Genomic DNA, 15,789 nt, shown 5'->3' on the forward strand with positions numbered 1-15,789 from the left:
TCAGACCTAAATTCCCCATTCATTACTCAAAAAGATTATACTACAAAAGCAACTTTTTTTTTTACAAGTTTATAAATGTTTATTTTGTGATTTTTTTGTAGTTGTTATTATTGTTATGTAATTGCAATCGAAGAAAAATTCTAAATATTGTTTCGTTTCAGTGTTTACTATTGATAAAATACATCGAAATGCCGTACTTTGTGTGTGTGTGTGGGGGGGGGGGATCATACAGACCCCACGAGAGGCATTTAGTGAAATAAGTATCTTTCGTATCTATTTATGTATAAATGAGTTTGAGCCAAAGTGGACTCAAATAATTCGTATCTTTATTCACTTTTCTTATTGATATGCAGAAGAAGTCCGTGTATTTCTTTAATTTGGACCAATAAAAGTCGTTGTTAACTAACTTGAACTAAATTAGTTCTTCAGTACTCCGTAGTACTTTGAAATTGTTCATATGTAATTCTGTGTAATGGTTTCACTTGTGCAACTGTTTATCATTTTGTCCTTCTGAAGTGACTCTTCACAGTTATATTAAGAAGCATGTAAAGAGCAGTACAACGTATTTTTTTTTCATCAGGATTCCTTCGTGAGTGAGTCGGCAGACGTATCGCATTTGTGGCTAATTAGTCCTGGTTCTGAGTTCAAATGGAGGACAATTTCTCTCGGATGTAACTCGAGAAGCGGTTTTTATTCCGCTTTAAGCTTATGTGACCCCTGCCAGCATAACCCGGTTGTTGCATAATAACATCAAGACGAAACAGACTTATTTCTGTCCATATATGATATGAATATATAGAGCAAATCATTTAAACCATAAAAACCTGGTTTAAACCAAAAAAACCTGGTTTAAACCAAAAAAAACCGGTTTTTTTGGTTTTTTTAATAAAAACCATGGTTTTTGCCAACCCTGATGAAAATGTTTGTTTTTGAAAGCAGTCTGTCTATCAGGGCAAAATATTCTGGACATTTTTTCTACTGCACGAAATATATTAATGCAGTCTCCGAGAAAGGTTTTAAATACAGATTCGAAATTTCATGGTTTTAAATTATTTTGTTTTGTAGAAATAGTCAAACTCTGTAGCTCATACTTTTTGCTTGTAGAGAACCTTTTCATAGCTTCATAAATGAGGTTGTGACGCTTCTGAATTAGATCAGGAACATAAATGTTTCACATGTTGAACACAAAATACCGAAGTCTGACTTGACAAAGTAATAACCTCATTTCAGCATATTTTCAATAGACTGTGCAGATGTGATCATTAGACTGTGGTGAGATCAAGCTTTTCTTCCGGTGTTAATTTCATAGGATCTTTCAATATGTTCCTGATCGATGTAGATATTGTACTCTCTTACCACCTCCAGCAGCATCCAAAGCATCAGTCAGAGCTAAAAGTAAAATAAGAAAATAACGAGTCTTACACGCTAACTTTTCCCCTATGATTTGTAAACGTTATGGTAATAAGGTATAGTTGAATTTTTTAAACCTACATTTCAACCAATATTAATAAATTCATGTGAAAAAAATATGAACCATATTATAAATTACTTTTGAAGTAAACTCCCCACGCTTATCTTTTATATTTGTTGTAAAATCAGCAAAAAGAAATAAAATAACTTATTACTGTTACTAATTTTTTGCTTTATCGCAATAATAAGATTTGTGTCTTATAGGCTTGCACAAAAATGATAGTGGTTGATGTTCATTTGTTTGTTGTTTCTTTCTTGAAGTTTCTGGGCGACAAAAATTGCGGAGAGGAGGGGGAGAGGAGTAGTAGCTAAGGCTTACAACTGCATATAAACGAAAGAACGGCTAAGAAAACAAAATAAACTGAATCCCTTCATACCAATATATGAAAATAAAATCTACGGTAATACAGAAAAGCACCTATAGTTAAGTATAGACCTGAGATAACACACCAATACAGTTATAATAAACAGCTTTTAAAACAATGTCGGAAACGGAGAGATTTAATTTATAGAAATTAGAGGAGAGCCAAGTGAAAGAGGAATACTGGACTAAGTTTCGAATAGATTGTCGGTTTTAAAAGATTTGGAGTGCACTAGTGTTGAGGATACTTGGGTTGAAATTAAAATTTTAGCAAAAGAATTAGCATTAAAATTTTAGCAAAAGAAAAATTGGGACACGTGAAGATACGAAGAAACAAGCCATGGTTCGACCAGAAGTGCACTAAACTCCTCACTAACCACTTGCCTCAGGCTCAGTTGACGATGCAGCTGACTCATTTACTGACGTCATGCAGGCTGTGGTTAAAGATTTTGTGCCTTTCCGTAAAAGACCTTTTTCAAAGTTTCCCTCGTGGTTTGATGAAGAACTAAAGTGCATACTTCGCAACAAAAAACGTGCATGGAAGCTATGAAAGGATTTCCCCAGTAAATATACTCTTTTGCAAGAACTTTACAGATATTAGAAGACATAGCAAATATCTTATGAAAAGGAAGTATGATGGGTACATTGAACACATCACACTCGATACAAGTAAAACCCTAAGCCTTTCTGGACCTAATAAACAATCGAAGAAGTAGTTCTCGTATACTGACAGAACTGACTTACAAAAATGCTTATGTAAATGAAGAAGACAGGGCAAAGGTGTTTAATGAATATTTTGCTAGTAGCTTTGCATCATCCACTCCCACCTCTCCTTCCTTCCCCTACCCTCTTCAACCTGTCTGCTCTGAGTCTTTGTCTTCCATCAGTACCACACCGACTGAAGTACAATCTCTTTTTTTTTTTTTTTTTTTTTTTTGACATTGCTCCAACAACGCGCCTTAGGGCCAGATAATATCTACACTTGCTTCCTACGCAGTGTTGCCAGTTCGCTTTCTCAACCCCTTTCGGATTTACTAAATCACTGTTTTGCAGAACGTGTCTTTCCCTCCTGTTGGAAGAGAGCTAATATAACTCTTGTTCATAAGTCTGGTAAAAATAAAAATGATGTGTCCTTCTATCGACCTATTTCTTTACTATCACCTCTCTCACTTGTTTCTGAAAAGATAATCAAAAACAGGCTCTTTCAATTTGTTGCTCCATTCATAAACTCCTCCCAACACGGCATTTAGCCAGAAAAATCTTTGTCCGATGCTGTGGACAGCATCTAAAAAAATTCTCAACTCGACATTTTGTATTTGGACCTGGGTAAGGTTTTCGATTCCCTTCCACACCATCTTCTTATATACAAAATCATTTTTAGATTCAATATACACGGTAAGCTACTTTGTCTGCTAGAAAACTATCTCAATAAGAGGACACAACGAGTTTCAGTGTCAGGTTACTTTTCTGATTTTATTCCCGTAGCTTCTGGAGTTCCTCAAGGCAGTGTTCTGGGTCCACTTCTATTCCTATTATACATGGATGATCTGCCTTATTTGTTCACAAACAGCTCTACCAATATTCTTCTATTCGCTGATGACTGCAAACTCTACAGACAAGTTCAATCAGAGTACGACGCTCTTGCTGTTCAGTATGACGCTTCAATCATTCTCAGTTGGTGTGACTCTTGGAAACAGCTTAAACATCGAAAAATGTGCTTCTCTTAAGATTTCTCTAAAAAAAGGAACCTATAAACCACATCTACAAAATTGGTCGTAAGAACATAAATCCTGTCACCTCTTTCAGAGATCTTGATGTTATCATTGACAGTAAGCTTACTTTTGCGGATCATCTAAGCACGATATCTTGTACTGCTACGAGAAAACTGGGACTCCTTTATCGCTTCACTGACATTAAAAAAAAAAAAAAAAAAAAAAAAAAAAAAAAAAAAAAAAAAAAAAAAAAAAAAAACTAATTCCTGAAGTTTGTTCTACAAGTCATATGCTGCTCTCACTATTGAGTACTGTTCTTCTATCTGGTCTATGGCCTGCCCTACTCATTTAATAAATAAATAAATTCTGTAATTAATTTCTTCTTAGCCATTGTATCCTACCGAGTACCTCACCTCCGAACACTTCCAAAAAATGACGTTCTAAATTTTCTTAATATCAAACCTCCCCTAGTGAGAAATAAAATTTTTGACCTAATATTTCTACATAAAATTGTAAATGGCCATATATCACGTGAACAGTTATTAAGTCAAATCGATTTTCGCGTACCCGTTAGAACAAAACGGTCTAGTGATCTCTTTTACACTCGAGCGGCGAGGGTAAATATTGTCCATAGGCCTCTTCTAAACCGAATTGTCAGTACTTATAATCAGTTACCAGAAACTGTAGACGTTTTTACGAATGAGTATACTTTCAGATTCTATATAAAGAAGCTATTTTCTTAATGTTGCTGTTGTGCTGTACCATCTTGAGCTCCAACTGTTATTCAATTGTTATATTATCAAAATGTTAAAATATTTCAGTGTAAAATGGCTTAATGTTGTATCTGAAACCTATTATAAATAAATAAATAAATAAACTACACAAAATTTCGTAGACATCAAGCGGGAAACTTCCAAAACGTTTAGAACAAAGAAACGCAATTTTTTGAAAGCCAAAATTAAGAATATGAAGATAATAGTAAAAATAAAAACATTCGGGACATGTATAAGGGCATCAATGGATTTAAGAAAAGCTAACAACCCCGCGCTTATATATTAAAGAAAGCCGACGGAACAGTTCTCACTGATACAGGTAGCATCTTAAATAGATGGAAAGATTTCTTTGACGATTTGCTTAACACAGCCAAAAACTAATGTTCGTGGAGATAGGAAAATGCACACAGCAGACCCATATATTCCAGAACCTAATCAAATAGAAGTAGAAATTGCTATAAAGAAATTAAAGGAACACAAATCTTCGGGTGTAGACGAAATTCCGACTGAGTTAATTTTAGTTGGAGGGTGAAAATTGTGGAACAAGTTACACAAACTCATCCTCCTTATCTGGAACAAGGATGAATTGCTACAAGAGTGAAAAGAATCAATCATTGTACCAATTTACAAGAAAGGCGACAAAACCAATTGTAATAATTATCGAGGCATTTCTCTTCTGTCAATATCCTATAAAATATTCTCAAACATTCTGTTAACAAGATTGACCCCATACGCAGATGAAATTATTGGAAATTATCAGTGCGGATTTAGACGAAATCGATCAACTATCGACCAGATATTTATCATTGGACAAATACTCGAAAAGAAGTGGGAATACGATACCCCGGTACATCAATTATTTATTGATTTTAAAAAAGGCTTACGACTCGGTTAAGAGAGCAACATTGTACAACATTCTTACAGAATTTGGAATACCGAAAAGGCTGGTTAGAAAATTAAGACATGCTTAAATGAATCCCAAAGTAAAGTTCGGGTAGGAAAATTCTTGTCCGCGAGCTCTCAGGTCGAGAATGGCCTGAAACAAGGAGATGGGTTGTTGGTACTGTTATTCAACTTTGTCCTTGTAACGATAATGTAATACGTGCCTAACTCTTAAGGCAAAAGATACTTAAGAATATGAACATTCCATAACTTAGGAAAGAGCGAAAAAAAGAAAAAGAGAAAAGGTATGATTAAGGTTGATTTATAGTTTGCGACTTATTTCTATTGACTTGTTATTTACTTGTTCCAATGACAGTTGAATAATAATGTTGGTTACTAAGAAGACAATTCTTGTAAGAGTTAGTTCTGTCTAAAAGTTTAGGATAAAGAGAGTTATAAGTCCGAATGCTGAAGGCGTATATTTGATTATTAACTAACTAACTAACTCTATGGCCTGTGGAACCCGCAGGTTCAGTGCCGCGTTCACAAAAGCTCTCCACTGACTTCTATCCTTAGCTAATTGCATCTAGTTTCTACTTTGTATTCCTATCTCTGCGAGATCCATCTTAATATTATCCTCCCATCTGCGCCCAGGTCTTCCTAATGGTCGTTTTCCTATGGGTCTTCCAGTCAAGACTTTGAAAGCGTTTCTACTTTCTTCCATTCTAGCAACATGACCTGCCCACCTAAGCCTCCTAGACTTGACGACCCTAACAATGTTGGGTAAACCGTATAAACTATGTAGTTCCTCGTTATGAAGTTTCCGCCATTCCCCATTCTCGTTCCTCTTGGGTCCAAATATTCTTCTCAGGATCCTGTTCTCAAATACTTTCAGTCTATGTTCTTCCCTCAGAGTAAGTGACCATGTTTCGCAGCCATACAGAACAACAGGGATGATTATCGTTTTATATATTTTAAGCTTCAGATTCTTCGACAGAATTCGCGACGACAAGAGATTTTGAACCGAATAGTAACACGAATTCCCTGCTTTTAGTCGACATTTAATTTCTTCGTGAATATGATTTTCCTCTATTAATATTGATCCTAAATATTTGAAAGTATCCAGTTTATCAAAAGTATTATTTAATATTTTAACGCCTCCACAATTTGCCGTATTACGGTCCCGACGCACTTCCATGTATTTAGTTTTCTCTGCATTTACTTCTAAACCTATGTCCCTGCAAGCATTTAATAAGATCTCTGCATTTATTTCTTTGTTCTCCTATCATCCCCTATTAAATTTACATCATCAGCATATGCCATCACCTGGTGAATACCGTTCAACTGTAGGCCCTGGTTGCTATCTTTGATTTTCCTTATAGCGTATTCCAGCACAAAGTTAAATAATAATGGCGACAACGCATCTCCTTGTTTCAGGCCATTTTGGACGTGAAAGCTCGTGGACAAAAATTTTCCTACCCGGACTTTATTTTGGGATTCACTTAAGCATATCTTAATTAATCCAATTAGCTTTCTCGGTATTCCAAGTTCTGTAAGAACGTTGTACAATGTTTCTCTCCTAACCGAGTCGTAAGCCTTTCTAAAATCAATAAATAGTTGATGTACCGGGATATTGTATTTCCACTTTTTTTCGAGTATTTAGCGAATGGTAAATATTTGGTCGATAGTTGATCGATTTCGTCTAAATCCGCACTGATAATCTCCAATAATTTCATCTGCGTATGGGGTCAGTCTTGCTAATATAATATTTGAAATGATTTTATAGGATGTTGACAGAAGAGAAATACCTCGATAATTATTACAGTCAGTTTTGTCGCCTTTCTTGTGAATTGGAACAATGATTGATTCTTTCCACTCTTGTGGCAATTCTTCCTTATTCCAGATAAGGAGAATGAGTTTGTGTATCTTGTTCCACAATTTTTTGCCTCCAGCTAAAATTAACTCAGCCGGAATTTCATCCACACCCGGAAATTTGTGTTTTTTTAATTTCTTTATAGCGGCTTCTACTTCTATTCGATTGGGTTCTGGAATATACGGTTCTGCGGTGTGTATCTCCTTTTCTCCACGCGCATTAGTTTTTGGCTGCGTGTTCAGCAAATCGTCAAAGAAATCTTTCCATCTATTTAAGAGGCTATCCGTATCAGTGAGAACTGTTCCGTCAGCTTTCTTTAATATATGAGCACGAGGTTGATAGCCTTTCTTAAATTCGTTGATTCCCTTATACATGTCCCGGATGTTTTTATTTTTACTATTATCTTCAAGTTCCTTAATTTTAGCTTTCAGAAAATCGCGTTTCTTTGTTCTAAAAGTTTTGGAAGTTTCCCGCCTGATATCTGCGAAATTTTGTGTAGTTATTTCATTCGGATTTTGTAGCCGCGTAATTTTGCCTGTTTTCTCTTCTCTGCTAGTTTAATGCATTCTTGGTCGAACCATGGTTTGTTCCTACGTATTTCCGCGTGTCCCAATTTTTCTATTGCTGAACTTTTAATGCTATCTCTAATTGCAATCCAAGTATCCTCAACACTAGTGCATTCCGAGTCTTCTAAAACCGAGAATCTATTCGAAACTTCAATCTGGTATTCCTTTCTTACATGGCTCTCTTCTAATTTCTTTAAATTAAATCTCTCCGTTTTCGGACATTGAATATTACCTTTATTGAACGATAATCTCTCCCGTATTATCGCTACTACCAGGTAGTGATCAGTGTCACAATCAGCCCCTCTAAACGACCGGACGTCAATTATGCTAGATTGCCTTCTTCTATCTACTAAAACGTGATCAATTTGATTATGTGTTTTTCCGTCTGGTGATGTCCAAGTGTATTTATGAGCGTCGCGATGTGGGAATCTTGTACTCTTCACGATTAGGTTTTTGGATGTTGCAAAGTTCACGAGTCTAACACCGTTGTGTATGCAGACTTTCGTTCCATATAATCGGTTTGAAAATATCCTCTCGTCCTACCTTCGCATTGAAATCCCCTAATAGAATCTTCATATGGTATCGCGGGAGTTGGTCAAATATCCGTTCCACTTCTTCGTAAAAACTATCTTTTATATCGTCTCCCTTATCTTCACGTTGGAGCATGTACATTTAAAACAATAATATCACACCACCGTCCCTTGAGAGTAACAAAAGAAAGTCTGTTAGTAACAAATTCAACCCGTTTAATTGCTGGTAATATTCGTTTGTGAACGAAAAACCCTGTTCCTAACTGGTGATTTTTATTTCCTTCCCCGTAAAAGAACGTAAAATTTCCGGAATTCTCAGATCCATTTCCTTCTCATCTAACTTCCTGAACTCCTACTAGGTCCATCCTGTATTTCTCTAACTCACTCGTAACAGATTTTAACGCGCCTGCCCTATAAAGACTTCTAATATTCCATGTTCCAAATCTCATGTCCATTTTCTTTTGTCGAGGTCGTGCCAAGTTATCAGTCCTTGTCCGAGGCTTTTGTGAATGTTTCTGAACAAGTACCTTTTTTTACAGGATGAGGGTGTTAGCCTTACCCAAATCCCCAAGCTGGAGGACCACTCCTAGTCGTCTGTCCGCGACTGCTTATTCAGTATATTCGCAGCTAACCTCTATATCTAGAGACCTTCTCCTCGATCCGCAACCTGAGGACGCGCCATGCCGTGGTGACAGGAACCCACATTGAGCGCAGCGCTCACATATTTGATTATTATGTGTAATAGAGGAAGTTATCGTTAATACCGAGGTATGAAGAATAGTGTACATTTTGAACCATCTAAATAACCATATTTTTCTACGTATAAGTTATTACGTAAATTACATATACAGCGAACAGAGGGTTATATCCTGGAGTACGCTATAAGGAAAATCAAAGATAGTAACCAGGGCGTAGAGCTTCATAAGGTTATGGTTAATGGTATTCATAAGGTTATGGTGTAAATTTAATAGGGGATGATAAGAGAGCAATAGAAAGAAATGCAAGTCTTATTAAACGTTTGCAGGGACTTGAGTTTAGAAGTAAATGCAGAGAAAACTAAATACATGGATGTTCGTCGGGATCATAATACTGCAAGTTATGGATGCGATAAAATATCAAATAATACTTTCGATAAAGTGGATACTTTCAGATATCTAGGATCAATATTAACAGACCAAAACCATATTCACGAAAAAATTAAATGTCGACTAAAAGTAAAGAATTCGTGGTATTATTCAGTTCAAAATCTTTTATCAAGGAATTTGAAGCTTAAAATATACAACACGATAATCATGCCTGTTGTTCTGTATGGTTGCGAAACATAGTCGCTTACTCTGAGGGAAGAACGTAGACTTTAAGCATTTGAGAACAAGATCCTAAGACGAATATTCGGACCCAACGGGAATGGTGAATGTCGGAAACTTCATAACGAGAAACTACATAAGTTATATCGTTTACCAAACATTGTTAGGGTCATCAAATCTAGGAGGCTTAGGTGGGCAGGTCATGTAGCCAGAATGGAAGAAAGTAGGAACGCTTTCAAAGTTTTAATTGGAAATCCAATCAAAAAACGACCATTAGGAAGACCTAGGCGCAGATGGGAGAACAAAATGGATCTCGCAGAAATAGGAATACAAAGTAGAAACTGGATCCAGTTGGCTAAGAATAGAAGCCGATAGAGAGCTTCTGTGAACGCGGCATTGAACCTCCGGGTTCTATGGAGTTAAGAGAGAGAGAGAGATTTATTTCATGTACCGTTTACTTTGACCAAAAGTATCTTTGACTAGAATCAAAACAATTAGTGCATGATGTAGGCCTAGATGATATTAGGCCTAACATCGCTGGATATAGTGCGTTGAATTTTCTCATTTATTTATTTATTTATTTATTTATTTATTTATTTGTTTGTTTGTTTTTGCCGCGGAACCGTCATGTACTTAAACATTTGCTGGTCGTGGACGTAAACTTCACAGGATAACCAGGATGATGTCTTGAATAATGAGTTTTAAGATTTTTACGAATCATGAGCATTAAACGTTGAATTGTTTTGTTTAGAGAGAAGAAAATCTTTCTTCAACTGTAATTTTTATTTAGAGAGTAGACAATCTTTCAGCGGCCGTAATTTTCGTCTAGAGGTTAGCCAATCTTTCTACAGTCCGCATCTTTTTCCTGCGACATTGTCGCCGCGTCGCCTGTTTTCTGCTTTGGGGTCTGGAACTAACCCCTGTTTTTCATCCGCCCACGTCAATATCTACAGCGAGCGTAGAATACCATATGTCAGACACGCACCGAGCATCTGTACTACTAGCTACGTAGGAGAGCAACTGGTTGTATAGCTGTTGGTAGCGGACAAATTCTGTTAAGGAAATACTGTGTTTTTGAGTTGTAAATGTTCTTAAATGAGTTTCATAAAATGCTGAATTCAGTTTTCTTTTTCTTTTTTTCTTTTTTTTAATGGTGCACAAACGGGAAAGATCAGCATCGTGGCTTCAAGCTACTATAGTACTGACCATTGGTGCCCGTAGTCTGCCATAAAGCCCATTGTAAATGTCACTTTCTTATGATATGATTTTTTTATCTTTTACTTTTTCATTTCATTCATAATCATATATACATACATACATACATATGTATACACACACACACACACACACACACACACACACACACATATATATATATATATATATATATATATATATATATATATATATATATATATATATATATATATATATATATATATATACGGTGTTTCAAAAGTCCCGTACCATCCCTTTTAAAATCCGTACGGATATATTTATATTGAACTTGAAGTAGGAAATATACAATAGAGCTAGGGGTAAACCTTTTGAATATGGTTCGCGGACGGCCGCCATCTTGAATTTTTAATTTTTAATTCAAACAATAGGTGGGTCATGTGATACATGACCTTAGGCTAGAATTTGCTCAGGATGTCAAAACTGAAATCAGATTTCATGTATCTACAGGGTGATTATAAATTATTCATCGGGTTGAAAGAGCTGTATTAAAAATCTATAAGACATACAATAACGAGCAATACATGAAAATATACAGAAACTCGTTTCTTTCATATGAAATACTCCCCCCCCCCAAAAAAAATCACAAACTGTCAGATCAGATTAGGACGACATGGGAAAAGCGCTGTCATCTTCAGCATATCGCTCCATCCAGCGGCATGGGAGTTCTGTGTGCTTTTGTTTTACACAGGTAGCCATTCCTTAAACTTTCGATTCCAGGCTGCAGTTGTAAATTGTCTACGAAATGCACGCTGTACTGTAAGAACTGAAAAAATACTTCCCTTGTTCCAAAACACGGAATATTTTCTGTTTGCTCCTACAATATTATTCCACAATTCTTCCATCATGATTCACTTGGCTTAATAATCCGTTTCCGTTAGCCCAAAAGGGCATAAGCGGGGAACGTTAAACTGAAACGTTTCGTTTCATTTCATTTTTCATTTACAGAATACTTTCTACTGCATAGACGCCATTTGGAAACTACGTTTGTTCTGCCATCTGTGGCCACGAGCTGAAATTACTATGAGAAATTAAATGTTCAAATGAGTTCTTTTGTTTCATCATGTTACGTAAGGGGGATTACATATCACGTAACATTGAATAATTGTTACCGTAGGATAACTATTATTCAGTATGTTACGGTAACAGCAATATTGATAGTTTTCGACATATTTCATTAATATATATAAATAAATAAATAAATATATATATATATATATATATATATATATATATATATATATATATATATATATATATATATATATATATATATATATATATTCTCTATTTATATCGGTAAATTATATACAGCAGTATTTATTGGTAGTAGTTCTAATACTGTGTGATAAAAATACACTGTGTTATGTAACAAGTTAATCTTTCTTCACTAATATCCTCGACTTCTGTTTTTGTAGAACTATCGACAATTGGAGAGACAAGGAATCATTTTTGTTGCAGAAAGAAGTGCGTGAATGGATGGAAGGTGTTGTTAGTAGAGCACTTGATACTTTGCCAAAGAATGCAGATAATACTCGTTCCCTGACAATACGGTTCACTGACAACAAAAATAAAGATTACGATGATGAGGAGAAAGAAGAAGAAAAAGAGGAAGAAGAAGAAAAAGAGGACGAAAAAAATAAAATAGAGCTAAAGTATTCAGTAAGTGTGTATTTTAATAATATTTTTAAATAATATATAGTATAGAAATTCTTATTGTTTTAAATGTATGGGAAAGTACGTCAGATGCGTAATACTAGAAGTACTATTTTTTTAATTCGCTATACTAAATTGTTGGAGTTATTGTTCGCTGGCAGTTTCCTAGGCCAAAACAAAAGATAAGAAAATAGGTTTAGGCAAACGGTAATCATAAATGAATAAATCTCAAGGCTCGTGTTCAAAAAATTCATGTATAGTAGACATGGGCAGAGTTTATGTGTAAGAGAGCTTTTCAGGCGTCTTAATTAACCTCCTAACTATAAAGAAAAGTGGAAAATTTAGGGAAAAACAGATATTTCCTTACCCACCATATCTTTTATCGGCGCGAACTCATTGAAATTTGGAGAACGAAAAAAATGTTAAGACACTCGGCTCAGTGTGACCCACTCCACTCTCGAACTACTCCAACTTCATTCAACATTCTAGATTGCGGTAAATGTAAGCGCAAGAGAATATGCCTCTCTACAAGTATGTCTGTGCTGCAGAGCTGTATTACCGCATATGTTTTACCATTAATGGATTCAAAAACAAGTGGGTACCAGTCTCAATACCCTCACAGAGATCTGCATATAACATAACAGCTATCGTTTTATTATAGTCGTCTCATATAAGAGAAGGTTGAAAAAAAAATTACTACACTTCGGGAAACAACAAATGTTACGGTATCTATTATCCAGTGCAGTATAAAACGAAAATATAGGGGGACAATGACATGTTTTATTACAGTTATTTCTGCGTTAAGAATTTGGAAAATTTACTTCGATTCTGGAGGGAAAAAATAGTTAAAAAGAAAGAGACAAGAACTTCCCGTTATGTCACTCACTGTCAAACAACAATTAAAATCGACATTCATACAAATTATTCGAAGACAACTCTTAAATCGAAATACACAGAATGTTGCGGAAATTTTCCAGTAGATACTCGCAACCTCTTTTGCAATACGATCGCAAGTTGAGCAGCTCATATTTACAGAAACAATGAATGGAAGTGGAATACAGTGCATATATTTTTTTCTTATTATTTATTTATTTAATCAAACATTCTGCTTCATTAAACTATCTCGGCGATTTTCAATTGAATGGTCTGTGGCGTCAGTTTTCTTCTCGTATTCTCAGGAAGAGGGGAAAGGAGCTAGCAAGTAACTTTACATCGATAAAAAATAATAATAATAATGATAATAATAATAAAATAAAATAAAGACAGTCATAAGAGGGAAACAAGAACATCGATGATGTAGTGGATGGTTTTGCAGGTATGCTGCTTGTAAATTCGTGTATACTACTGAATGTATGATGCCAACACTTGATCTACTTCATTCCCTCCCGTCTTTTCCTTACTGTGTTTCTCTTTACTTTTGTCAGATTGTAAAATTGCGCTCCTACACCATACATCGGGCAATCATGGAAATGACTGATCTATCTACACTATTGTTGTAATATGAGTATACCTTTCCTTCCATGCGTGAGTCATTTTTTGAAATTCTCTTGCCAACACTGTGCAGCGTAAAATTTAATGCTAACATAGAAAAACCTCGGTTCGATCAATGAGATTTCTATGGACAAGAATAGTTAGCTTTTTTTTTTTTTTTCTGAGTGAAAATGTATACAGGGTGTTACAAAAAATGTTACAATATTTTGGGAATAGACTCCTCATATCAAAATAATAATAATAATAATAAAAAAACAAAAAACATATGGACCTGTGGTCGGAAGTGCATAGTTTCGTAGTTATAGGGTGCCGAAAACGTGAAAAATGAACTTAAGGTCCATAGTTACACTATTAGAGTCGGGTCCAGACATCATTAAGGAATTGGTATGTAAACTATCCAAAGATGCATCTTTCAAAACCTCCGGTACTTGCATAATCATTTTGAGAGAGGTTGTTTGGGAGTACATGATCATTTTACATCTCCCTCTCTAAAAATTGGTGTGCAAATACTGGAGCATTCTTAAGGTTATTCATAACGTCCAAACAGTTTGTGTCTAAAACGATAGATGGCGCCACCGTCACCAGTGTTAACATATACAACTAATAAAATTAAAACAATCAAAAATAAAATAAACAATTCAAAAATTAAGCAAAAACGGATATAATCTGGTTAATGGACGTTACAAAATCCAGGGAATGGTATGTGTCGATTTCACATATTGTTATTAGTTTCATTGTTAGAGGCCACCATTGTTAAGTAAACAATCAACTTTATCTGCCGTACTTTCTACCAAAAACTGACCAAACTTTGCACACCCATTTAAGATTGAAATATCTAGGGAATGGTACGTGTGGATTCCACATATTGTTGGTAGTTTCATTGTTAGAGGCCACCATTGTTAAGTAAACAATCAACTTTATCTGCCGTACTTTCTACCAAAAACTGACCAAACTTTGCACACCCATTTAAGATTGAAATATCTAGGGAATGGCACGTGTGGATTCCACATATTGTTGGTAGTTTCATTGTTAGAGGCCACCATTGTTAAATAAACAATCAACTTTATCTGCCACACTTTCTACCACAAACTGACCAAACTTGGCACACCCATCGGATTAGCACAGAGATATCTACTGAATGGTACCAGTCGATTTCACATATTGTTGTTAGTTTCATTGTTCGAGGCCACCATTGTTAAGTAAACAATCGTTAGATTTCTCCATTGTTAAATAAACAATCAACTTTATCTGCCATCAGGGGTGTAGCCAGCAGGTTTGTGTAGGGGGGGCCCGTCGTTTTTGAAGGGGGCCAGCTACAATGTACAAAGCCAAAAAAAAGTGTTGCTGCTAGTGTTTTTGAGGCCTGAAAGAAAGGAAAATTTTGGTTTTTCTTCTATAAAACAAAAGACACTATTTTAGCTTCTTCTTCTTCTTCTTATTATTATTATTATTATTATTATTATTATTATTATTATTATTATTATTATTATTATTATTATTATTATTATTATCCATAAATTATATTCAAGATGGTTTTTATTATGCTTAATCAAGAACTACTGCTCGGGACCAAACGCTATACTTTTGTGCATAACTGGGGGGCGCGGTGGCTCAGTGGTAGAGCGTTCACCTCTGGTGCTTGGGGTCCCGGGTTCGATCCCAGCCCCCGCCAAGTGAACTTTGTGGTGGACAAACACCGTGCTCGTGGGTTTTCTCGGGGTTCTCCCGTTTCCTCCCACTTTCTTCATTCCACCATTTCACTCATTTCTCATTATCACCGTCTCCTTTAGCCTAATCGGCATAACCGTGGGACGTAAAACTCAAAGATTTCATTTCATTTCATTTTTTTGTGCATAACTATAAAGGTAACCAAGAAAGTTCTGTCCCTTTTCGTGGAAGTCTGTGTTCAATTGGACCTCACATCGTGAATTGAAT

General features: G+C 35.5%; 1 protein-coding gene across 2 annotated transcripts in view; it reads left to right on the top strand.

Annotated features, from left to right (window-relative positions):
* LOC145690248 (cyclic GMP-AMP synthase-like receptor) overlaps positions 1-15,789 on the top strand; it is a 103,458-nt gene that overhangs the window by 28,364 nt on the left and 59,305 nt on the right. For both annotated transcript variants that reach the window (XM_081764963.1, XM_081764964.1), the window contains exon 5: positions 12,126-12,369. In XM_081764963.1, coding sequence (XP_081621089.1) covers positions 12,126-12,369 — 244 coding nt within the window. The remainder of the gene's footprint in view (positions 1-12,125; positions 12,370-15,789) is intronic.

The sequence above is a fragment of the Thermobia domestica genome, chromosome 7 (genome assembly GCF_964235325.1).
Source record: "Thermobia domestica chromosome 7, izTheDome1.hap1.1, whole genome shotgun sequence".
In the NCBI taxonomy this organism is placed as follows: domain Eukaryota; kingdom Metazoa; phylum Arthropoda; class Insecta; order Zygentoma; family Lepismatidae; genus Thermobia; species Thermobia domestica.